Source organism: Lissotriton vulgaris, chromosome 5, assembly GCF_964263255.1.
Source record: "Lissotriton vulgaris chromosome 5, aLisVul1.2, whole genome shotgun sequence".
Lineage (NCBI taxonomy): Eukaryota > Metazoa > Chordata > Amphibia > Caudata > Salamandridae > Lissotriton > Lissotriton vulgaris.
In genome coordinates, this window is record NC_141693.1 from 1,396,320,037 (window position 1) to 1,396,347,282 (window position 27,246).

Here is a 27,246-nt window from a genome sequence, read left to right on the forward strand (position 1 = left end):
GTGGATCTATTTCATTGTCTGGTGAACTATCTAGCTCACCTACATTCTGAAGAGTCAGAAGGTTTGCATTCTCATATACGTGGAGGGACAAGCTTGTTGCCATCTGTGTCCATAATGCCCCTCTGAGGGTTAGCCAAGGTCAGAATCCATTCCAAAGATTTTGTACAAGGTATCCCAGAATTGATGGCGGCCCAACACTATTCTCCCTACACTGCTCTTCATCCCGTGATCGCTTGGGGCACCCTACGAGACCACAATTACTTAACTGGGGCCGGCTGAACTTCCTGAGGAGGTGAATGAGGCAGTGGATGAAGCGGCCTGGTTGTGCCAGTATAGTGGCGGGGCAGAAGAAACTGATAAAGCCCCCCACCTTGAAACAACATCATATGGCATAGAAAAGGCATCTAAGGGAGCCAGGGGAACACTCTGCATCAAGGAAAGACATTGGTGGTCGCATGGGGTCTGGTGGGGCTCCAGAGCAGAGAGCATAGAGAAAAGATTGAAGATGGGGCTTGCAATGCTACCTCAACAGCCCCCAGTGGGAGTTGGAATACAGATGCTTCTTAAGTTTTTTCCTCATCGCTCTTTGATAATGGCAAGAAGGCAAGCTGCGAAGAGAGAACTGAAAAGAGATCTTGATTGGTGCTGGCCACGATCATCTTTTTTCGCAAGTATTGGAATCCAGCTTTGAGCCTAAACCCCACAACTGTTGCATTGGTCTGTGAGCGACACTGTACCATCGCACAAAGGATGGGGCTTAAACCCCAATTTAGTTCGGAGTCGCCCCCAACACTGCACTATATGTAAGAAATGATTTTTTGAGAGCAAAAAATCACATCAAAACTGGAGAGATGCTCCAGACATACCTCAAAAGGCATGGAAAAAAATAGAACTGATGTCAGGACAGAGTGAGCGCTATATAGCTTCAGTGACATTAATGCGACTCCACTTTCAGCATCAAGACTGGGCCAGAACCCCCTCCTGGTGTGAGAGCTGTGTGAGAAATTTCCAGATGAAATCTTTTGACTAGGGATAATCAACAGGTAAGAAATCTGCAGGTAGAAGTATCATCAGAAAGACACTTTCTAGGAATGTCCCCCTCTCTTGTTGCAATCACTACATGAGGTTTTCAAATCTGTGCTCCTGTGGCAAATCTGTGGACCACTGACAGGTGGCCTGAAGAAAAGGGAATGCCCCAGGCCCCTACTAGGAAAGCCAAGACGGTAGGGGTGATCATGGATAATAAGGAAAATGCTACTTACCAGTATGCATCTGTTCTTGGCATGTAGAGCTGCAGATTTGTACACTTCGCATTAGATCGCCACCTGGTGCTGGGCTCGGATGATGGCAAGTTGTTGCCGTATTGGAAGAAGTCTTTGTAGTCACGAGATAGGTGACTCCTCCCTTGGACGATAGTGCGCATGGGCATTGGCTCCATCCTTAGATTGTTTTTCTCCATGATGGGAAATGATGTAGTTAGTAGAAAGAAGAAAGGATGTCCATGCATGTATATCTAATTAAGATAAAACTGGAACAGACAGGTCCCAGGGAGGCGGGAGGGCGTGTACAAATCTGCAGCTCTACATGCTAAGAACAGATGCATACAGTAGCATTTTCCGTTCGAGGCATATGAGCTGCAGATTGTACACTAAGCATCGATTGTGCAGCAGTGTCTCCCCTAGCGGTGGTCACCTGTATCTGTTGCAGTAGTTTGAAAGAGTTTTAAGGACAGCTTGGCCTACTGCAGCTTGCTGCTTGGCTTGCATATCAACACAATAGTGTTTAGTGAAGGTGTGCGTTGTAGACCATGTTGCTGCCTTGCAGATGTCTTCTAGGGTAATGTTTCCTAAGAAAGCCATGGAGGCTCCTAGTTTGCGTGTGGAGCGCGCTCTAGGAGGAACGGTTATTGTGCGTTTTGCTTTGTGATAGCATATTTGTACACATTTAACAATCCACCTTGCAATTCCGGATTTAGAAATGGGATTGCCTTTATGTGGTGGAGAGAAAGCTACAAATAGTTGCTTTGTTTTGCGAAAGGACTTGGTTCTATCAATGTAATAGAGAAGAGCTCTTTTGACATCTAGTGTGTGTAAAGCTCTTTCTGATACCAAGTCTGGGTTTTCAAAAAACACTGGTAACTCAACAGATTAGTTTAGATGAAAAGGAGTAATTACTTTAGGAAAGAATTTAGGATTAGTTTTTAGAACCACTTGTTACGGTGTAATTGTAAGAAAGGTTCTTGTATAGTAAAAGCTTGAATCTCACTAACTCTTCTAAGGGAGGTAATAGCAACAAGGAAAGCGGTTTTCCATGTGAGAAATTGTAGTTCACATTTGTGTAAAGGTTCAAAAGGGGGTCCCATGAGCCTGGTAAAAAGAATGTTTAGGTTCCACACTGGAGGGTGGTTACCTAGGAGGAATAATTCTTTTTAATCCTTCCATAAAAGCTTTTATTGCTGGTACTGTAAACAACGACATGTCTGTTTTGTAGATATGGGGCAATGCCTGCAAGATGTAAACGTATAGATGAATACGCTAGATTACATCTTTGTAAATGTAAAGGTAACATAATATTTTGGATGGAAGCATCTAAAAGGATCAATTTGATTATTATTGCAGTAAATGGCAAATCTTTTCCATTTAGCAGGATAGCAAGCTCTAGTAGTAGGTCTTCTGGCTTCTTTAATGATGTTCATACAGTCTGGTGGCAGGTTAAGGTAACCAAACTCCAAGACTTCAGGAGCCAGATCGCCAGATTCAGTTGACTTGGATCTGGATGCCTGATGTCTCCATGGTTCTGCGTTAGCATGGATGGTGTCAGACAGTTTTTGGTGTGGAACTAGAGAGAGTTCCAGCAGTGTGGTGAACCACGGTTGGCTTGCCCATGTGGAAGCTACCAGGATCAGTTTGAGAGACTGTTGTCTGAGCTTGTGTACCACTAGTGGTATTAGTGGGGGTGGCGGAAAAGCGTACGCAAATCTGCCTGACCAGTTCATCCATATCACATTGCCCTTGGACACCGGGTGTGGAAACCTGGCGGCAAAGGTTGGGCATTTTGCATTTTCATGTGTGGCAAACAGTTTTATGTCTGGAAGATCCCACTTGTGGTAAAATGGTTGAAGAACTTGCAGATGTAGTTACCATACGTGAATCTGTTGTGTGTCGACTTAACAGGTCGGCTATCTGATTGTGAACTCCTGCAAGGTGTTCTGCAAGCAGATATATATTTTGTGGAATGGCCCATCTCCAAATGTTTTGTGCGAGCTGGGACAGTTGCAGGGAATGTGTGCCTCATTGTTTCTGTATGTAGTACATGGCTGTCATGTCCGTCCGGATTAAGACAGCTTTGTTCTGGATATGTACTTGGAAGGACTTTAGTGCCAGGAAAATCGCCAGCAACTCTAGGTGATTGATGTGAAGCACCTTTTGTGGAGCGGTCCATCTTCCCTGATTTGTGTGATGGAGCAGATGTGCTCCCCATCCTGTCAGGGATGCGTCTGTTGTCAGTACTATTTGTGGAACAGGCTCGAGGAACGGCCGCCCTCTGGACAATTTTTTGGGTTCCACCACTGCAGAGAGCGATGTGTGCGGCTGTCCACCAGCACCAGTTCTGTCAGTTGCCCTTGTGCCTGATTCCACTGATGTGCTAGACATTCCTGCAATGGGCGCATTTGCAGTCTTGCATATAGCACAATAAAAATGCAAGATGTCATCATGCCCATTAGTTGCATGAACACTCTGGCTGGGAGAGAGTGTTGGTTTTGAAACCTTGTAACTATGGCTTGAATGCTCTGTATCCTGGCTGGACTGGGATAAGCTAGAGCTGTATTGGTGTTAAGGGTAGCCCCTAATGAGAGGGCTGGAGATGTGACTTGGTGTGGCTTATTGTAAACCCCAAGTTGTACAGTGTCTGAATTGTGTGAGAGGTGTGTTAAACACACTGGTTGAATGACTTGGCCTTTATGAGCCAATCGTCTAAGTATGGGAAGACATGGATATGTTTTCTTCTGAGATGTGCTGCTACTACTGCTAGACACTTTGTGAACACTCTTGGTGCCGTTGTGACTCCGAATAGAAGGACTTTGAATTGATAGTGTTGTCCTTGTATCACAAACCTGAGATACCTCCTGTGAGAAGGATGTATGGGATTGTGAAAGGAGGCGTCTGAGATCTAGTGTAGTGAGGAAATCGCCTTGTTGCAGTAATGGGAGGACTTGTTGTAAAGTGACCATGTGAAAATGATCTGAGTGTATATACAGTTAGAGAGACCTTAAATCTAGAATTGGTCTTAGTGTCCCATCCTTTATGGGTATTGGGAATTAGAGTGAGTAGACCCCTGTTCCTTGATGTTGCAATGGAACTAGCTCTATTGCATCTTTTTGTAGCAATGAGAGAACCTCTTGTTGGAGCAGCATTAGATGTTCTGTGGACATTGGACGCTGTGTGGGTGGTATATTTGGAGGGGTAGCTGTAAGCTCTAGGCAGTAACCATACTGGATAATCTGTCTTACCCACTTGTCTGTTGTGATTGAATTCAAGACAGGTAGGAACTATGTTAAAATCCCCCTTACAGGAGTGGTATGCTGTTGAGGGAGCTGAAGGAAGCCACGGTTTAGTGGTGGAAGAGGATTGATTGTTGTTGTTACCTCGACCTCTTCCCTTATTGTTATTACCTCTGTAGCCCCCTCTAAAGTATCCTTTATTAGAGGATGAGTGTGTATTTGTTTTAAAGTAAGCTGAATTGTCTGCTCCAGCTTGTTTGTAGCCTCCACTGCAGAAGGAGTGACGAAAGGAGCCTCTTGCTTGGGTGGACTGCAGAGCTCCCATAGACTTGGCTGTGTTAGTCTTTTTTCATTTTTTCAAGAGCGGTGTCTACTTCTGGACCAAACAATTGTTGTTGGTTGAATGGTTGATTTAAGATAGTAGTCTGTACCTCTTGTTTAAATCCTGAAATGCGTAGCCACGCGTGATGTCTAAGGAGGACACTGGTGTTTATTGCCCTGGATGCAGTGTCTGCTACATCTAGTGCACATTTAATGGAGGCATTAGATACCCTCTTGTATGAGGTCATCCGATTGTGCCTTATATTGGTCAGGAAGATGTTGTAAGAGCTTCTCTAGCTGATCATAGTCATATCTTGCGAGGAGGGCCTGTGTGTTAGCAATGCGCCGTGAAATGCTAGCTTGGGCAGCTATTCTTTTCCCTGAAGCATCTATGATCTTTGATTCTTTATCAGGAGGTGGTGCTTCGCCTGAGGTTTGTGAATTTGCACTTTTCCTAGCGTTTGAAACTACTAGGGAGTCTAAGGGCAGCTGTCCTTTAATGTAAGCAGAATCCCCAGGAGCTGCTCTGTACTTTTTCTCTATCCTTGGGTTAATGATTCTAGCCCGTAAAGGATCTTTAAACACTTCTGGGGCATGTTTAATGACTCCTTTAATGATTGGCAGGATTTGCTCAGATTTTTGTAATTGTTTAAAAGTGTCTAGTAAAAAATCCTCTTCTGCCTCATCTGAATGCACGGAGACATTGTGATAGATGGCAGCCCTATTAATTAAGTGTCCAAACCCAATATTGTCTTCTGGAGGAGAAGGTTTAGATGGATATATATGTGGGTCAGGAATATGTGGTGTATCCTGTGGGTTTGGATACTCCCAGTCTTGTGAACCTGTTGGGTAGGGAAAAGGGTCATCTGGGTCTTTCCCTCCCCCCATGCTATACTGATCATCAACAGCATCCTGAGGTGGTGTATGTTGAGGAGAATGATGAGGAGAATTTTGAGGTGAATTGTTTAAAAGGAGAGCAGGAGAAGGAGATACAGGAGAAGGGGGCATAGGAGATGTGCAGAGTCCTTTTTGACAGGCACTGGAGGTGTAGGTGCTGTATCCGACTTTCTCTTTCTGTGTGGTGTGGTGGACATGTGCTGTTTCTGGGTCTATTTTGTTCCCTTTTGCAAAGGATCAGGTCTAAAAAGCTCTTCTTGAGAAATTGCTTTCGGCGCCGATTTTTTCGGCTCTGGTCTTTAGCCTTAGGAGTTGTTGTAGAGTCCTGTGGCGTACCTTTCGGCACCGAAGGTATTGTTTTCGGAATCGAGGCCTAGTTCGAGGGCTTGGAGGCATCGAAACAGGTTTTGTGGGTTTCGGCACCGAAGATTTTGGGGTGGAAGCAGGCTTCATTGGTTTCGGTGTCGTCTTGTCTTTAGGAGTCTTTTGAAACCGGGACTTCTTTCAGTTTCGGTGCCGAGGGAGCTGGTAGTATCTGCACGTGCGGTTTGCTCGGTATGGAGCTACCGGAAGGCTTTAATATTTTCTTCAGAGCCGGGCTCGATGGCGGGGCTTTCGAAGCAATGTCTCGGTTGGGCCCCGAAGGCGGAGTTTTGACCTTAGCCTTTGGTTTAGGTGTTGGGGCTGGGGAAGGGGCAGTCATGCTCACGCGTTGACCTGATGGTATGGAGTCATCGGAGTCGCCTGCCTCAGATACCATATGGCGATCATAGGAATCTTCCTCGGGGACACATGGACCTTCGTCAAAGATATCCACCGGTTCCGGAGCTGATCTCTGTATGTAGCCTCGACGGGCCCTCCGATCTCGAATGGTCTTCTTGGATCGAAAGGACACATATACATACAAGCTGTGCAGCTCGACAAGTCGTGTTCAGGTGCTAAACACAGGTTACACACCTCGTGATGGTCGCTGTGTGTAAATTTTGCTCTACCTACACCCGGGGCATTTTTTGAATGGTGTCCTTTCCATGAGGTGTAGGCCTCACCATGTGGGTAGGCCCAACGGCCCGCGTTGACTACCGGAATCGAAGTGATGAGGTCGAGTCTATGTATATTGAAGTTAAAGTTTGTTTTCAGAAAGTTTTGCGCGTCAAAGTCTTTGAAAAGTAGGCTTTCAAACCAGAGCGGAAAAGTTGCATCCGAACCCAGTGGCGGAAAAAAACAGTCTAAGGATGGAGCCGATGCCCATGCGCAATATCGTCCAAGGGAGGAGTCACCTATCTCGTGACTACAAAGACTTCTTCCAATACAACAACAACATGCAACCATCCGAGCCCAATACCAGGTGGCGATCTAATGCTAAGTGTACAATCTGCAGCTCATATGCCTCGAACACTTACTTTTGGTGAACAGGTTAGCGGAGTTGTTTCAACAAGCTTTAATCTCCTCAGAGTTTCGAGGAAAATAAAATTCTTTCTACTCGAGGATAGTTTTAGGACGCCAGTTACAGTGCTCTTTTTGTCTCGGCTGGACTATTGTAATAGTCTGTATCTAAACATCCACAAGAAACATTTAAACAGACTCCAGCTGGAGCAAATTGCGGCAGCCAGGTTGGTAACCGGCACACCTAGGTTTGTCTCAGTTAGTAAGGAACTTAGGCAGCTCCACAAGCTCCCAGTAAAACAGCGTGCACAATTTAAATTGCTTTGCACTTTTTTAAGTCTTTGACAGGAAGGGGCCATTAATATCTGAGGAAACGCCTTCAATGGTACGTCCTCTGAAGAACACTGCGATCGGCGGAGGCAAAGCAAGTGGCCATCCCCAGAGCTAAAAAAGCCAATTGGGGTGGCAGAAGTTTCATAGCTTGTGCTGCTAAAGCTTGGAACAACCTACTAGCTCATCTCAGGAATAATACTGAGCTCCTCTCCTTCAGAAGGGGGCTGAAAAGTGGCTGTTTACTGAATAGTCATCATCCTTTCTGGTAACCAGTTAGGCCCGGCTCAGCGCCAGGACACCTTTGGGTAGTAGTGAGCTTTAAAAGCTTATTAATATAACATCTGAGCTTGACACAGCTACTGAATCCTCCTGAGGCAAAGGAGGAGCACAAAGCAAATCATTGGTCTTTCTACCACCATATAGCACATTCATGATCTATATAGGCCTTTAGACCAATCTCATAACTGATAAAGGTTCCTCCCCTATATGTAGGGTACAGAGGCCACACCCTTTTTTTAAAACAAGGTGATAAGTTCTCATTGACTCATTCAATCTCACTTCAAACTGACCAGGCATTCCCCCAATGATTACTATGCAGACTAAAATACAAGACAAAATTTACAGTAGAGTCACTACAGTGTTGTAATCCGCAGACTGGCAATGCAGATAGAGACACTGTCACAGTCCAACTGACTCAATCCTTTATTCTAAGCTCCATTATATTATTCCCCACAACTAGTATGCAGAAATTGGCCATGGCTTAACGCGCCAGTTTGGGGCGAGGGGATGAGAAGAAGTGAGTTGGGGTTTCTCAAGCCCATGCTACTTCCTGTTCCCTGTAGTTTGCTTTCCAGATAATTAGGGTTTTCAATGTGAAGGGGTTTGTGGGCAATAGAGGCTGTCTTGAAGATGCATCTTCCGTCTAATGGAAGCATACAGACTTGTGAAAGCAGGTGAGATGTGGTTGAACCATTTGATTCCTGCGAGGAGTTGAGTGGCTGCATTAAGAGTTGTACTTCAGATGAACAAGCTTACTTTTTAGGGTCCCACTGATGATGACAATACTGTAGTAGAGCTGTGAGAGGACTAGTGATTGCACTACAGTCTTCAGATTATCAGGGGGAATAAACGGTTTGATTTTCTTGAGATGTTTTGAGGTGTAGCTAGCCCCTTTGGGTGAGCTGATGATGTGCTCTTTCACTGACATGTTTTTGTCCCAGACGATTCCCAGGGACTTCACGAAGATGGGGAGTGAAAGAACAGCTAAGTGCGTCCACGTTCTTGAGCCATTTTTGGATTAGCAAAGTCTTGTCCTTGCGGGAAAGAGAGTAAAAGGTTGGTTTTACCAGGGTTCAGCGCTCAACACAGAGATGGCTGGCGTCTGGTAGACCGCCTATACCCCAGGAGGGATAGTAGATAAGTAGTGTATTTGATTATAAAATGGAGGTAAAATATTGGGTGCATGGACTTGTCCGGTTTTGGAAATGAAAAGTTTTTCAAGTAGTTTACATTAATGATCTCTTTTTGTAGTATCCTTTCTATTGCCTACAGCTCTTTCACCTACCACTGTAAATATAATCTTTTGTCTTTTTGTATGTGGCCTTCCTTTGTCCACTTGTCCGGTTTTGGTAATAGAAAGTATTTCGAGTAGTTTCCATTAATGATCTTTTTGTGGTATCTTTTCTTTTGCCTGTTTCTGCAACAGCTCTTTCACCTACCACTGTAAATATAATCTTTTCTCTTTTTGTATGTGGCCTTCCTTTGTCCACCATTTCAGGGGATGTCTCGTCCGTTTCATACAATATCCATACTGGATGATGTTGAGAATCCATTCGTCTGACGTGAACTCTCCCCACTTTTGAAAAAACACTTCTGGTTTTTCCCCACTGGTTTTATGTGGAGGGGGTTGTGTAATGGAGAGTCACTTGTTTGAGGGCCTGCTCCTTGGCCAGTTGCCCCTTACCTCTCGATCATCCATGAAAGGACTTTGTAGTGCTTGGTATTGGCACTGCGGTGTTCTTTCCCAAGTTGACTTGTTTGTTGGGAGGGTTGGTGCGAATTGGTGTCTTTGTAGCTTCTTCCTGTTTGTCTTCTTGCAGCAGCAGCCCCTCACTTATGGTGGTCCTTAGCTGCAAAGCCCCCACGGACTTAACTGTCTCATTGTCCTTTATTTAATTGTTGCAGTGTCATCCACAGAACTGGCAAAGAGCTGTTCCTAACTGATGGTGCTGTTGATTAGGCTCGCCTGGACATCATTTTTTAAAAACCTGATAGGTGTTTCTTTTCAATGTTGTTCCAGTCAACAGCTTCCTGCTTGCTGTGCCTGCGGAATCTAGTGCAGTTTAAGCAAGTGTTGGCTATAGTTTTGCCCTCTTCTATGAGCAAGTTTGCTCTCTTTAGGTACGGTTCTGGTAGCTGTTTCAGCAAATCTCGACCCTTTCCAGTGCTGGTGGGCATACCTATTCAGTAGGGCAATGGAGTTGATGATGTTTGTGTTGCAGCTCCTCTTTCTCGATCCTTTTGCTTTCCTTTTCAGAAGATGGGCCCAACGACACTGCTACATTGGCCCTTTCAGTTTGAAGGTTACGTGTCTAAAGGCCTTGAATCAGTTAACGCTTGTTTTTTATGCTCTGTGTGCATTTCTGTTCCATTCGTTTTTTTCTTCTGAGCCTGTTCCCGGTCATCAATGGTCTCCACCTTCGTGTCTGAGCCTTCCTTTGGGGACATTATCCTCTTCCTCACTCTGCAGACCCCACTCTCTCAGTGACAAGTTGTCCTCTGGGTCTTCAGAGCATAGTGTGCCTGTCCCTGCTCCTCCTTGGCTTCAGGTCTTTTCAGTTTAAGTTTGGCACAAGATACGCAGGCCTTGGTGCTCTGGTCCCTCGGCAAGGAGACATTACAAACCTGCCGGTTCTCTCTTGGATAATTTGTGGTGGTACTCTGGGAAGAATCTAAAGGGCATGTTATCCATAGCGCCCAGTGAATGTGGGCATTCTTTGAGCATTCTCCGACCACCCCGTAGGGAGACCAGAGTTGTGTATACTGCTCCCCAGGACTCCTCTCTACTTGTACAGACACAGTGAGTGCTCATATGGGTTGGGATAGGCATACATCATATAAAACTGTAGATATGTAATTCTAAATGAGAGTTTACCACTACGAAGGTCCAAATGGCAATAGACAACTCTAGCTTCACCCATGTTGTCGATTTCAGGTCACTTAGATCCCAGAGGATGAAAATCAATCCATGTTATTCATAAGGTCGCTCCACCCCTGCCGCACAGCTCCACCTGTGCCTCTCCCCCATGTGCTGCCGCTACGCCGTGAGTTCCATCCTAATGCTGCCCCAGTGGGATAAGTGTGTCTGCTTTTGTGCCGTTTTTGCCTGTATTCTGTGATTGTGTAATTCTAATTGCTGTACTGTTATGTCTCTGCTCTCCCTTTCGTTCCCCCCCTTTTTCGCAGCATTTCCCCCCCTCTACCCTTTTTTCCTTCTGCACCCCTCGCTCCTTCCTGCCGCCGCTACCCTGCAGCCCTGCCCTCTCGCCGTCCACTCGCCGCCCCGCTCCGCCTCCCAGCTGCTCCTCCCTCCCTTAAATGGTAGCCGCTGTGCGGCTGCACGCAGCGGGCGCACCTCTGGCGCGCCAGCGGCACCAGACCCCACTACGACGCTAGCACCCTCCACGCCAGCCAAGACCACAGCTGCTTCCAGGCCGCCCCGAAGCGCACCTACGGACCCTTCTCCTGCCACACCTGCAACTTTACCTGCGACAGAACCACCAAACACCCCAGGACTGGACCCAACCACCTCCGCTGCAAACTCCTCAAAACCCACTCAGCTCACAAACATGCCGTCGAAAACTCTGGGACCTGCTCGACTCCTCCACCCCAGACGTCGCCTTCCTGACCGAGACCTGGTGGAACGACTCCTCGGCGCCCGACATCGCGATAGAAATCCCGGACGGCTACAAGATCTTCCGCAAGGACCACGCCAACGGAAGCGGAGGAGGAATAGCCATCGTCCACAAGACCTCCATCAAGGTCTGCACCCTCTCCGACGACACCCTCAACACCGCCGAACACCTGCACTTCCGGATCCACACCGACCTTAACACAACCCTCAGAGGAACACTCATCTATAGACCCCCCCCGGACCCTGGGCACAATTCAGCGACTCCATCGCTGACCTCGCTAGCACCCACGCACTGGCCTCCACGGACTGCATACTCCTCGGGGACCTGAACTTCCACAATAGAGAACAACAACGGCGCCATCTCCGCCACCCTGATAGTCAACCTCGGCCTCAGACAACTCGTCACTGCGCCCACCCACGCCGCTGGACACACACTGGACCCCATCTTCTCTACGAGCACCCACATCGCCTACCATCACACCACGGAGCTCCACCAGACCGACCACCGCTGCATCCACTTTACCTTCAAGAAACCAACCACGCGCCACTGCACCCAGCTGCTACCCAGCCGCTGCTGGAGCAAAGTCACCGAAGACCAGCTGACCACCACCCTCGCCCAGAACCCACCGACCGACCGACCACACAGACCCAGACGCAGCCGCCCGCAACCTCAAAACATAGATAAACGACTGCGCCAACACCCTTGCACCACTCAAGAAACCCTCCAACAGTCACACCAGCAGGAAAGCCACCTGGTTCCCAGACGAGCTCCAGACCTCCAAACGCGCATGCCGGAGACTTGAGAAGAAATGGCTCCACGAACGCACACCGGACAGCCACGCAGCCCTCAAGGACGCCACCCGCAGACATCACCACCTCAGACTAGCCAAGAGATCCTCCTTCACAAACCGCCTGGAGAACAACGCACATGATAGCAAAGAGCTCTTCAGCATCGTGAAGGAAATCTCCAGCCCCAGCGTCAACACCAATGACATCACCTCCTCACAAGATCTTATCAACTCGCTGGCCACCTTCTTCAACCACAAGATTGCTGACATCCACGACCGCTTCAACACCAGAACCACCCAGACTACGCCAGAACCCACCCCACCTGCGAGCACCACCCACACCATCGGACTAACCACCTGGGTCAACGAAACACGCAAGACCATGAACTCCATCCACTCAGGAGCTCAGAAGCTCCATGAGACCCGTGCCCTCACCACGTATTCAACAAAGCAGACCCAATCATCGCACCCCAACTACGAAAGATCATAAACTCCTCCTTCGAAACCGCAAGATTCCCGGAAATCTGGAAACACGCCGAAATCTGCGTCCTCCTTAAGAAGCCGAAGGCGGACCCCAAGGACCTCAAAAACCTCCGGCCCTACTCCTGTTCCCGGCAAAGGTCATAGAAAAAATAGTCAACATACAACTGGCCCACCACCTCGAAGACAACACCACCCTAGACCCCTTCCAGTCCGGATTCAGATGAACCCACAGCACCAAGACAGCCCTCATCGCCGCCACAGACGACATCAGGCGCCAACTAGACAACGGCGAAACTTCAGCCCTCATCCTCCTGGACCTGTCAGCCGCCTTCGACACGGTCTGCCACCGCACTCTAAAGACACGCCTCCAAGAAGCCGGGATCCAAGAGAAGGCCCTCGACCGGACCATGTCTTTCTCCGGCTGAACCCAGAGCGCCGTCCCCCCCCCCCCCACTTCCGATTCGAAGCCACTGACATCTTCGGCGTCCCCCAAGGCTCATCCCTCAGCCAGACGCTGTTCAATGGCTACATGGACCCCCCTGGACAAGTGGCCCGCTAACACGACCTCAACTCTTAAGCCGACGACACCCAGCTCATCCTCTCCGTCATTAAAGACCCGCACACCGCCAAAACCAACCTCCAAGAGGGAATGAAGGCCGTCGCCGACTGGATGAGGAGCAGCCGTCTAAAGCTGAACTCGGACAAGACTGAGGTACTCATCCTCGGACCCACCCTCTCAGCCTGGAACGACTCCTGGTGGCCGACCACACTGGGAACAGCACTGACACCCACAGACCACGCACACAACCTAGGATTCATCCTCGACTCCTCCCTCTCCATGTCTAAGCAGATCAGTGCAGCCTCCTCCTCCTGCTTTAACACCCTCTGCATGCTCCGCAGGATCTACAAGTGGATCCCCACCGAAACTAGAAGAACAGTGACAGAGGCCCTCGTCAGCAGCAGGCTGGACTATGGCTACGCACTCTACGCAGGAGTCCCAGCCAAACACCTACGACGACTTCAACGCATCCAAAACTACTCTGCCTTACTGACCCTTAACGTCCCCTGCCGCAACCACATCTACCCCCACGAGAGACCTACACTGGCTCCCTGTCGACAAGAGGATCACCTTAAAGCTCCTCACCCACGCACACAAAGCTCTCCACAAAGCTGGACCAGCCTACCTGAAAAGCAGACTCAGCTTCTACACCCCCACCTGCCAGCTCCGCTCCGCCGGCCTCGCCCTCCCCACCGTCCCCTGCATCCAACGAACGATCTTCGGCGGCAGATCTTTCTCCAACCTCGCCGCAAAGACCTAGAACACCCTCCCCACGCACCTCCAGCAGATTCAAGACCTACTCGCCTTCAGAAGACTCCTCAAGACCTGGCTTTTCGAGCAGTAGCAGCACCCCCTCCCCTCAGCGCCTTGGGACCCTCACGGGTATGTAGTGCGCTCTACAAATGCTCTGATTGATAGTTACCGTTCTATAACCTTTGTCTAAATACTAGGCACACTATTATGCACAAATTAGTTTTTAAGCTTCTGGCTAAATTGGATCAAAAGCAATGGCAGAGCAACTTTTCATGATTTACAGTGCCTAATAACCATTTTGAAAATAAAACAACTAATTCTATAAAGTTAAACACAGATTAAACTTCATTTTGAACTTAATTTACATCATTTTCTTCGCTCCTTTATGAACATTACAAACAACGGTCAATCAAATATGCATGAGGACAAACAGATACGGCAAGTGAGCTCTGGCATGGAGGGAAAAAGTCAGGGTAAGCAACAAGCATTGCTTATCTAAAAGTATAAAGTAAATTCTAGCATTAACTCGCATATTTAATTATAGAAGGTCAAAACAACATTACTGAAAAACAAATTGATACCCTGATACTCACAGAAATTGTAATAGGCTCCTGAACGTCTTTGTGACTAACAAGCTGAACATTGCCATCTTCATAATAATGCACCTTGTAAAATTAGAAAAAGTATTTATTAAATTTAAATGACTGAATTCTTTAAATGATATGTTGCTAGTACTTACACAAAAACACTTTCCGGAAATAGGTTGTTAATCCATTTTATATATATTTTTTTACCACCAACATACAATAAACTAAGCACATATTGTTAGTATTTACATACGTTAATACATGTATTGAACATGTCACACGCATGAATGACTATATTGTAAGCCTTCCATATCGAATGTCCTATTATCTAAGAAACGGCTCTTGTAACTCTCTCCTAATGTACCATTATTTTGTCCTCTTCTTCAGGGAGTACATCCACTAAGAATAATCCCCATATTTCATTTCTTGACCACTCCATAAATCTACTCATACGCAGCTCTGCGATGTAAACCTTCGAACGGTTAAGAAAGGTAAATCTCCCACCCCGCCGACAGAATGCAATGTAATGTCATAATAAGCACATATGCACTAATGTTCGGACATCAGGAGGTCCTACATGGCTCCAGAGAGGATGCAACCCTGCTGTGAGTTTTCCATGCAGCTAGTCACTGGATATTATTTTATTTTTGGCCTCGGTGTGTATGGCAATCATGGGTGTATGCAGAATGTCTGTAAGGAAATGGACTGAGATCCAGAGGAAGGCTTTGTGTTCGGCACCTCTTCTTTTCTGGGCATGAATACCATTGGCCCAAGAGGCTACAGAAAACCTTTGTTTTACCTCTTGCATACACATGGTTAGTTGCCTATTATGCTCTCCTGTTCAAAATTATCTAGCAGTCCACTGCAATAGGGTTCTATTCATTTGGGAAGTAGTATGCATATTTAGCGGGGAGTGCATAATGCATGTGTGAGAACTTAGACTGTTACAGCACATGAATCCATTTGGAATCTGTGTGGATGACACAAGATGGAGGTTGGAAAAAGACTGGACAGCAATCTAAATTACAGGAGTCCTCCAATACAATTTAGAGGACCTTCGAGCTGGACTCTGGTGTACGGGATAGGAGATCGAGGACCCCTTTGAAATACATGGCCAGGTCTTAATAGATTCCTGCTCCATTCTTCCCCAAAGGGGGCTTCTACAACAGATTATGAGGTGGCTGAGTGACAAAGCCTACCCCTCTTTTGCACCTTTGATTTGGCTTTCTCTGACATAGCTCTAAATCCACACGTCCATCATGATGACACTAGGACATGGGGCTTAGTTGCTAAAGGTCCTGACTTCGGAACCTGGGAACTCAGGTTTGAATCCAGGCCTTGCTCTCGACTCGACCACGTGGGATACTGGGCAAATCACTTAATCTTCATGTGCCTAAATATTGTGAAATGTAATGTGTGAAATGTATTTGTGTAATCCTTGCCTGAAGTGCATCGTTTCCAAGCTCAGCCCATGTTGTGTTGCGTTCCTAGCTAGGTTTGCGCTACATAAATACGACCCCAACTGCTAGCTCCCTAGCCTAGCCAGGGAATATAACCTACATTCCAAGGAACCTTGCTGGAAGTGCTGAAGACCTGCCACAAGAAGGGCAGCTGCCTTTACTGTCTTGAAGTAGAAATACTGGAGGTCCCTTTGTAGAAGGAAACTGCCTGAAGGAGAGAAAAGCTGCTTGGACGAAGAGGAGCTGATCAAAGTAAGCAGTAGACTGCAGTCACTTTAGGAACACCTGTGCTTTAATACTCAGGGACAGATTGGTATTAAAAGTGTCTCCAGCTTTTGGTATCACAATAGAGAGATCCCCAAAGCAAAAGAGTGAAATGGCACTAACTAATAACAAGCATTTGCAATGCAATAGGTCTCGCATTTGCAAGAGGTTGAGCTATTGACATTGTAAATGACAATGCCCTTTATGCATTTTGAAAACCTGCAAATGGTGCGTACACAGGTACTTTGTACTTATTGCCTATGCTTACGAGAAGCAAGGCAGGCAGCAAAAGAGGCACAGTCACAGTTAGCCTTGCTTCTCATAAACAACTACTACAAGTACAAAGTGGGTGTTTACGCATGGTTTGAAGGTTTTGAAAACACAAATAAAATGCATTGCCATTTACAATGCCAATAACTCAAACTCTCGCAAATGCAATTGTTTTTTTTCTCTGTGGCAAAAGCAGCCACCACATACCTGAGCTAATTTTTCTAACCAATAGACTGCTGTAGGTGAGAGGTAGTCTGAGCAAACCATAAATTAGGTCCATTCATTGTTATCTGCAGAATGATCATTGGGTGGCCTGAGGACGCACACATTGTGGCTCTGTTTTCCAGGCATGGTTGCTAGCAGTAACGTAATAAAGGCTTTGTCAATGTAGAATGTCTCTTTGAGAAATATATAACGGCCATGGTAGTACTGCCCCTGATATGAAGGTAATATTAGTATAAGGTCTTCCCAACACTACATGATTTATGACTCAAATATCGGCTTTAAATATATTTTGGAAATTCTGTCATTTTTCTCCAAACATCCGTTTACGAGTTCTGAAAATAAACACATTTCCATATTGTAAATGTATGTGTCTTGTAAAGCGCACTGCTGCCCTGAGGCGTCGTGGCGCTGTAGACCGCTGGGGACACCGTCCTGGCTATCCCTGTGAGATGGTCCCTATTGGGTATCTCCAAGGTGAAACCAGGCATCCCCGGCGAATGTGGGGGGGCCGTTGTAGAGATGAGGCAAGATAATGCCCAGAGTTGCCGAGTGTGATCCCTGGTTAGAGTAGGCACTGAGGCGAGAATTATCAAGTCCGCTGACACTGGTCCACGACCCTGCCACGTCGGGAATTGAACCCTGGTCCCAGGCCGTTCTATGCTTCCGGGTCTGCCGCCTCTAACCAGTGAGCCACACCACTCAACTATTGAATACATGCTTTCGATTTTGGTGTACATATATTCAGCGAAGCAAAAGCTTCTAGTTTGGTTGGCCAAGATGCACATTGCAGAGCTACCTATTGGAACCTAGAGAGCTACCTGTAGCTCAAAAGCTAAGTGTTGGTATACAGAGTGAAGGATGGGAAACAAAAGGGGAGAGGAAGGACAGGGCAAATGAATAAAGTTTACAGCTAAAGTTTACAGCTAATGATGAAAAACGTTGATGGAGAAGAGGATGTCAGAAGTTGCCTGGTCAGTGAGAATAAGGAACAGGCGTGTTAATGCCTCATACACACTCCGGAGCTCTCCGACAGTCCAGTAGTCAATGGCTTAATTTAGGAGTTTGTGGACACCTAGAGGAAGTGCCTAATCTATTTACCCGAATCTCCATTTGAAGACTGCACAAATTAAAGTCCTCACAAAGACCGAAATCCATTGAATTTCAATGGGGAATGGTGGTCTTATAAAGATTTTATGGTGTGCTAAAGAATGTAACTACTGACTGCAGGAGTCATTGGTGCAATCAGGAGCCTTTAAGGCCTGAGAGGGAGCGAGGCTTCGCTCCAATCTAAAATCTCCAAGACAGAAACACCCAACTACACCCCGAGAATTTACATTGCATACACCATAGCGTCCACAAACACACACAAGCGTGCCTATGGCCCACTAGAGTGCTGAATAATTTCAGTTCTTAGTTTTTTTGTAAAAGGCAACCAAGAAAACAGTTATTCACTTACAAAGACAAGTAGGCAGAAGTGCTGTGATGCAAACACACTTATAACGGAGCTATACACACAGTGTGACATACACACAAACTCGCATGCAGGGGGCATGCAAACACGATAAGAGGAGACTCCTGACACACTCACAGAAGTATGTACAAAAAAAAGTCAAATGCAGAGACGTTTCTACAGACATTCTCACAGAGTGGTGCACTAACATGCAGAGGTATTAACACAAACACCTATATTATGGAAACACATGAGAACAATGGCGTGTTCAATTGTATATGCCCCTTCAACCGTTCTTCTAATGCGCCCCTTCTCTCACATCTCCCATCATGCACCACAAGCATTCCAAAAGTGCCTCTTGGCAACGCAGCCCGCGCCTTGGGCTGGCATCAGCACCCTCCTTGTGCACATGTCACCTGTGCCTCCGCTCTGTCCGGAGGTATTTACACTGCCTCTGTCTCCGTATCCTCCACGCATTCTTACCTCTTCGTGCGGGAAGCAGCGTCCATGGGCGCACACTGACAGCAGCCAGATCATGTCACTCCTAATGAGTTGATTTCACGTCGCGCTTACGGAGGAGTAACGTGAAGCGTTGATCTCACCGGTCCGACTGAAGACTATCGCTCAGTCTAGCTTTACCGCATGTGTAGAATCCCAATCCAGCATGAAGCCTGACCCCAAGCAGCACACGCTCACCTGCTGCCGCCTCCCTGAGCTGCGATTTGTCCTGCTGAGGGTCCTCGCTCCTGGGGTGCTCTAGGTGAGGGGTCCCAAAGGCGACACTCCGGAGGTGGGAGCGTGACGTGGACACTCTCCTACAGCAGGTCAAGCAGCCCCCGCTCCCTCTCAAGCAGAGTTACAAGGGAGCAGAAGTTGTGGTATGGTAAAGTGCTATTGTGTCTTAATGTGGTCTAAATTATACGGGCAACAATAAAAAATGTTTAAAGGGCATATGTATGGGCATATTAGAATGCAGAAGGGTGGACATATTATAAAAACAGAAGGAGAAATGTCATGAAACCAGAAGGCGATGTGTGAATGAGGGCCGAATTTGCATTTGCCCAGCACAGGTTTAGCCGAACCGAAATCGCACACACACACAGTCCTTACGCACTGCGCATGCGTGCTGCCAACTTTGCCTGGGAGCGTGCAGCAGTGTTCGGCTCCCGTGAGCTGAGGGAGCCTTGCGTTTTCGGAGCCCGGAGCAGTGTCCGGGGCTCCTGTGAGCTGAGGGAGCCCCGCATTTTTGGAGCCTGTACAAGAAAGCCCGGTGTGGGGGGTGTGTGGGGGGTGTGTGGGGGGTGTGTGGGGGGTGTGTGGGGGGTGTGTGGGGGGTGTGTGGGGGGTGTGGGGGTGTGTGGGTGTGTGTGGGTGTGTGTGTGTGTGTGTGTGTGTGTGTGTGTGTGTGTGTGTGTGCGCCTGTGTACGTGTGTCTGTGTACGTGTGTCTGTGTATGTGTGTCTGTGTACGTGTGTCTGTGTACGTGTGTGTCTGTGTACGTGTGTGTCTGTGTACGTGTGTCTGTGTACGTGTGTCTGTGTACGTGTGTCTGTGTACGTGTGTCTGTGTACGTGTGTCTGTGTATGTGTGTCTGTGTACGTGTGTCTGTGTACGTGTGTCTGTGTGTACCCGTCTGTGTGTGTGCGTCGATATCCATTATGTGTGTTAACAGCCTACCGGAATCGGAGCACGTGTGAACAGCCTGCCGGAATCGGAGTGCGTGTTCACACGCGCAACCTGATCTGATTCCGGCAGGCTGCGTGCGCGTGCCAGTCTCTTGTCTCCTCTTGGTAGTCCTTGAAAGCTGAAACGATCACAATAGACTCGCTTTGTGACAGCAGGGCTTTTCGCCCTGCAATCGCGAGACCTAAAAAAGGAGCCCAGGAACCCTTATTTCTTGGTGCCCCCCTTGAACCAGTTCCGAAAGCACAATATACAAGTGGTAAATAAAATATATCTTGCTCTATTCCCCCACACAGCTACTGGTTAGACAATTCCTCATCATTGGTAAACACATTATTGCGGACCACAACAGTCTGAGTCTACAACTGATACTCTTTTCCTCAACACGGTCTTTCCACTGTAACACGCTCTATCAATGCTGCAATGTTGGGGAGAGAATGTCAATCAATTCAGCCCATCCTGGATACTCCTAGGTGTCTAGTTTTCAAAAATGTACAGGTTTCCTTAGGTGCTGGCTTACCAGTTGGATTTCGCTGAATTTGTGCCTTTCAAATGTAAGCCAGTGTATGTTTTAAAAAAATACCCTCTAATTGATATGAGAGTACCAGTACCTAAACATTTAGAGATGTACAAGTAACCACAGCTCCTAAACTCCATGCCCATTTCAGAAATACATAGCTTTCTTTGATACCCATTTTTCCCTCTACCTATTTCACTATATGAATTGGTCTATACTTGGTAATCAATGAAAAACTATTGTACGGTGCACTTGGGTTGTTGGCTCCGGGTACCTTGGGTTCTTGGAGAACCTACTAACCCTATATTGTCTCTGCAGCCAGACGAGTCTAGCAGAAGTAATGGTACATTTCTTTTGTAAATCTCTATCGTGACAAAATTACAGATAAAATGTTGTCATAAATAGACGTTTTTCCTACTCATTTTCACTATCTCTATTTCAACAGTTAATTTCCTTGGGAAAACATTGAGAGATCTACACATATGACCCCTTTTGAGCTGGGAATGTGGTCTAATTTTCAGAAACTTATAGCATTACTGGATCACTCAGGGGTTTCACACTGCTTTCAAGCACAAACTGGAAAGAGGTTGCGAGCACAAAAATGGCAAAAATGGGCTACAGCTTTGAAAAATACCAAAACTGTAGTACAAAATTAGGTATTTAGATTCAGTTTTGCAAGTTCCTGAAAGTTGAGACGATGGTTATTCTAGAAAAATGGTCTTCAATGTCATTTTTAGGAGGAAAAAACTGACATCTGTAGCATTTTTTCCCTATTTAAAAAAAAAAAAAGAAAAAAATCTAAATGTTGTTATATTTTGCCAATTTTCTCTGTCTCCTTCAAGGAATCCACAACCCCTGGCTACCTTTAGAATACCCTAGATGCTGGACAAAAAGGAAGCTAATTTGGGATGAATAACTTGTGTGGAAAAAAGGTTATGGAACCCTAAGAGAAAAATACCCAAGAAAGCCAAAAAATGGCTCAACACAGGGGGGGGGGGGGGGTGCAGGATATGGAGTAAGAGCAGTAGCTATGTGTTCAATGATCTTCACCAGGCCACAAAATCATCATGAAGACTAGTGAGGAGTAGCGTTAAGCAATAGCCTTAAATTCCCAACATCGGCTCATCCTCTTTCTGCATAGCAGCAGCTGCACCATTTATTCTACCACCTAGTTCATCTTAGCAAATGTGCACTTCCCCTCCCCATTCCCTAGAAAGAACGATACCTTCCTTGATGATCACAAACTCTCCCCTCTGCCTACAGATCTAAGCAAACAAAACTCAGGTCATAGAAAATTTCAATCTTTAGTTACACAGGGCAGATGATAAACCTGTTCAACAATATGTAGGAGATTAGCTTCAAATTGTAACAAAATGACGAGGGGTCACTTAGATCCAGGCACACATTGGACTCCATGTGCATAAAGAACTGTGAAATTTCAGTCCAATCACATGAATGGCTAGACCACTCCAAGACATACACTCCAAATTTGGACTACAAACACCACCCCTTTCACTACCCCCACTCCCCCTTCAATATTAGGCATTTAAAAAACATGCACAACCTATAGTTCTATCAACATCAATGCCATCAACTGATTCAGACACTTTGGGTGACTACTGATTTCTCCCTCCACTACACTTTCCCTATACAAAACTAGAAAACCAAAAGGTGTGCCAAAATTCCTACAGCAAGTGGTTCAACAGAGATCAGATGAAGAAGAAATGCACTACCTAAATCCTTGTAGGGCTAGACTGTAAATAATTGGCTGACAGACAAAATGAACCACAAATAACATGGGAAAGTCTACAAAAAAATCAAGCAAGCAAGAAAAAGATCAACGTCACCAAATACACAATCGTGGTTGTCCTGCGAGACAAATAAAAATTGCAAATCCATCACCAACACTCTAAAAATGTCCCCCAATTTTCCTAACCAATTGCAATCCGTAGTCATCACTAGCAAGCCACTGAAAACTGTGGCAGCTCTAGACTTCATAATCAAAAGTAATGTGTCCAAATTGCTTAAGAAGCCCTTCTCAGCCGCATGCCTCAATCGGTTATTTCCCACTTCTGGACCTGCTTTACCTCGTGACAGAATCAACCAACATTAGAAATACCTCAATTCTCTCTGGCAATGTTTTTGACACATTAAGAAAACACCATCATCACCCCTCTTCAGTAACCAAGTATCTTCTAACACAAACACTGGACACGAACTGGCCTATCTTCAACTTCTACTTTCCCAGCAAGATCCTGGACATGGAACAATGATACCTCCTCCACAAAAGCAATAAAAAAAGTTTATAAAAACCCGTGGGCCAAATTAATGGAAACATTTCATGGATTTAGGAATTGAAACCGAAGCTTTGCTGAATACACAACACCTACCACCATTACCATCTATCGACCACCAGTATTTATTCCACGCTGCAAGAATTATCCTAACAGCCCTGTTCTAGATGAGAAAAGAGATAGGGTACCCTTTCTGAAGTTAACAAGGCTACCACACCATCAACCAAACAACTATGCTGGAAAGGCAAGAAAACTGGGCGGGTACATCAAGCCAGACAAAACAAGTCCTGATGGTTTCACATAAACCACAGCAAAAAAGCCATAAGATATTTTGAAATGTCTGCACAACCAGAATTCGGTGTTGTTCCAAAAGGGTCTTACCCCTCACTTTTTTCAACAATCATTTATTGTCCATGGTATACAAATGATGCACAAATTTATTCTACTCGGAAACTAGTCCAAGAAACCCAAATGACATTACAGTATGCTTAGACAGTGTGTTCCACGGGCACTAGATGAAGCAGAGTTGGTTACATATGCATGAATGGTGCCAAGACATGATTTCTGGGAATCTGCCACTATCAGCTTGTCTCACTACCCCCTGTGTCTGGTTCTCAGGCCTGGGAACCTCACAAACCAAACATCCCCTCCCTCTCTTTCTAGACCCCCCACCCCCCCCCCCCCACCCCCACCCCCCCCCCCCCCACTGTAACTGGTATAAATATAAAGCAACTATGGAGTCTGACACCAACCTCACCTTCCAACCACAAGTGGCAGAATGGGGACCTGTAACCCGGTCAGCAGTGAAAAAACATCCCTCTCCTTAAAGCGGACAATAGAGTCAAACTGGTATAGGTACGCACCCTGGTACTCCTCAATTATTGTTACTACTGCTTCATCATCGCTAAAAACCTCTTCCTTAAGGATCCTCTGGTTAATACCTCTGGCCGCCCATAGAACAGTGATGGTCTCTGGTGACATCCAGATTGGACCACAGCAATGGACCATACCTGGGCGCAGACAAATCCTCGATCCATCACTTACAGATCATTCAGAACGCGGCTAATAGTCTTTTTCGGTTGCCTAGACATGCTTCAGTTTCACTGCTGCTTCACAAACTACACTGGCTTAGGGTTGGTAAGCTTATCGAATTAAAGAATCATTCACTGAACCCAGGGCGGCGAGGGCTTGACACTTGTGCGCACAAGTCATTATTCTTGGATAATACTGTTCTCAATTTAAGAATGTGGGATTTATCGGACAAGCTGCTCAGGAGAATGACTTAATCAAGTAGAGAAGAAGGCAGCACTTGTGAAAGAGAGGACTACAGAATATGGAATAGAAAGATTGTGAGAACTGAGCAAAAACAGTTTTAAAAAAAAATCTTTTTATTAACAGGATAATTTAAAACAATCATGACAGGTTCAGCATGTTTGTAAGTTTCGCTTTGCTTATGTGCATACAATCGTCATTTCCTTTAGTATGTCACCATTTTCATTTTATAAAATCCAAAACATTCCCAATACAACACCCCCCCCCTCCCTCGGCACATACATAATTCACATTCTAAACACTCATGGTTCCTGGCCCCTTCTATATATGCACATTTCTCGTTGTGAATCTGCTGCAACCTTACTAGGAGTATACATAATTCTTTCCGTATATTGTATTAGTCCCGTGCACCCAGAGGTATTCATAATGCTCGTATCATGGTTGAACCCAGTCAAGGAAAGGGCACTTTATTCCATGTGAGTATCATCACACTGGTTATCCTAGCTCTACAGAATGGTCAGACTCTACGTCCTCGCCTCCCTCAAATGACCCCAATAACGTGTTCCAACCAAATAATATGGGGGATTTTCTGATTCCCCTACGCTCTTCGCGCTGCAATGTCGTACTTTCAGCCTTCCCCCAGCGTACCACCTCCGCCCTCCATGTCTCAGGATCTGGTGGCCTAGGTGATTTCCACTTCATGGTTATGGTGCGTTTCGCGAGAATCAGGGCTAGATCAGTGAAACGTGTGCCTATGCTCTTCTTTCGTTCTACAGGGCCTAACCCCAATATGGTATACTCCAGTGTGGTGTATGGTTTAGCGGGGACTAGTCTGGCCAGGTCATCTTGTACTGTCGTCCAGAAGTATCCCAATTTTGGGCACGTCCATAACATATGTACTAGTCGTGCGTCATCCGCGCCGCACCGGGGACATGCATCAGTCGTGTTGGGGAACATTGTGTGTAGGCAGTGGGGTGTCAGGTACGCCCTATGTAGAATCATGAGCTGTATGAATTTGAATTTCGGGTTTCTCGACACTTTCTTAGGGTATTTAAGAATTCGATCCCACTCCTTGTCCCTGACTGGTCTCCCTATATCATGTTCTCATTTGTCTCGTAAAGGTTGCAATGAGATAGCCCTGCCCTCTCTTATACCGTGTGTTATCCATCTCGTCAGGTGGCTTCCTGATCCCATCAGGCATTGCATTGTGAGTAGTGGGTTCGTGGGTGGCTCTGCTCCGTCCGGTGCCAATACCTGTGTGACATAGCGCCTCAACCCAGCGTGCAGTAGGAGTAATCCTCCTGATGTGTGGTGTGCATTCCGGAAGTCTTCGAACGCCATAATCCTGCCATCTGCAAATAGGTCCCCAATCTGTGTTATTCCCGCATCGTGCCACTCCGTGAGCAGTGGATTCGATAGTGTTCTCAATCCTACTGGGAGTCCTAGTAGTGGTATCGTGGGGGCATAGGAGGATGTGCTGGTCGTATATCTCACCGCCCTCCTCCAGTAATCAATCGCTAGTCGAAGAAGGGGGGGTGTCGATCTCGGGACGTCTGCGTTCGGCAACAACAGGGTGTGGACACTTCTCCTGTTCCACTCAGTCTCCGACATGCCAATTTCGTGCAAGTTGCGCCCGGCCAGCCCATAAGCCAACCATTGCAGTTGGCAGGCAAAGTTATATGCCTGGAGATCCGGAACTCCCATACCACCTGCCTCCGTGGGGAGCTGCAGTTTAGTTAAGCTAATACGTTGCCTCCCGGAGCTCCAAATCAGTTCTGTATTGAGTGTTTTGAACATGGATGCAGGGACCAACAATGGCAAGCTTGTGAAGCAGTATAAGAGGCGGGGCAAAACCACCATCTTAGAATTGGTCACCCTGCCCGCCACCGAAAGCGGCAGTGAAGTCCAAAATTGCACTTCTGATTTCAGCGCCGTTATTGCCCTCCCCAGGTTGCCATCTAACATATCCCTTGCCTCTCTATATATCTGTATTCCGAGGTAACGAAAGGTGGTCTCCGCCACTTGGAAAGTATGTGGTGCAAAGGGCAGTTGGGCTTCCGCCCCAGTGGCAGAGAAGAAAAACCCGTATGACTTGGGTTCACTAATAGTAAGTCCCGATAGTGAGCGGAAGCCTATAAATATGTCAGGGACAGGGTCCAACCCCCCTTTCAGGTCTCCGAAGTATAGAATGATATCATCTGCATACGCCGATACCACATTGGTCACCCCATCTCTCCGTATGCCCCTGTGCTGTGCAGACCCGCGAAGTTTACATAGCAATGGCTCCAGTGCCAATATAAATAATAGCGGGGACAATGGACACCCCTGCCTTGTACCCTTCGCTATGTCCAAGTGCGCCGAGATGCATCTATTTGTGCGGACCCGGGCCGTTGGGCGGGTGTAAAGCAGTCGGACCCAGGCAATATACTCTGGTGGTATTCTTAAGTATGTAAGTGCTGCAAACATGTAGTCCCAGCTAATAAAATCAAATGCCTGCTTTAGATCTAGTGAAATACAACCCTCCGAGTCCAACTGTCCCAGCATGAGTTGACTGAGCAGTCTTAGATTCATGGCAGTGCTCCTGCCCGGTACGAAACCGCACTGGTCTGGGTGTATCAGCTTCGGAATATACTGGGCCAGTCTCGTCGCAAGAATTTTACTCAATATTTTGTAATCTGTGTTCAATAGCGACAGAGGTCTATAGTTTGCCAGGTGTAAGCCGTCCCTGCCCGGTTTCAGTAGTTACACTATTAGAGCCTGGAGTGAGGATTGTGGAAGTCCCCGTGTTTGCAGCGCCTCCCGGTACACCACAAGGAGTCGCGGTACTGAGCAAAAACTGTTGATGCGAAACAAGAACACAGTATTAGTGACAGAGTGTGAAAATCAGGACGGAGATTACGGATTGATTGTGAAGAATGTATAAGAAATTTGTTACATGAAATAAAGAGGTTCTTCATGGGAGCGCTTAAAAAAGATGCAAGTTTGACCTATGATATGAATAAAGGTCCCACAAGAATTGAACAAGCACTGATGAAGTCCGGGTTAGGACAAAACGCTTAGGCTGAAAAGATTTGATGAAACTGAATGAATGACATTATATGATGGTCAATCTTTAACAATTTTGGAACAAAAATTCTTTGGAACTGAAAATATGGCATGTGGACTGGACTTTTTTTGAGAAATTCAATAATTGATTGATAACATTGAAAGAAGGGGTAACGCTCCTTTGCTATTGGTATTGTTTTATCGAATTTAAGGCCTTATGCTATATGTTACAGGCCAGACATGGCTTG

At 46.5% G+C, this 27,246-nt stretch overlaps 1 protein-coding gene across 1 annotated transcript in view; it reads right to left on the reverse strand.

The window, feature by feature from the left end:
• Positions 1-27,246, reverse strand: part of CAPZA1 (capping actin protein of muscle Z-line subunit alpha 1) — a 228,595-nt gene that overhangs the window by 49,810 nt on the left and 151,539 nt on the right. The window contains exon 8 of the mRNA XM_086923344.1: positions 14,525-14,596. Within this exon, the coding sequence (XP_086779470.1) occupies positions 14,525-14,596 (72 nt within the window). The remainder of the gene's footprint in view (positions 1-14,524; positions 14,597-27,246) is intronic.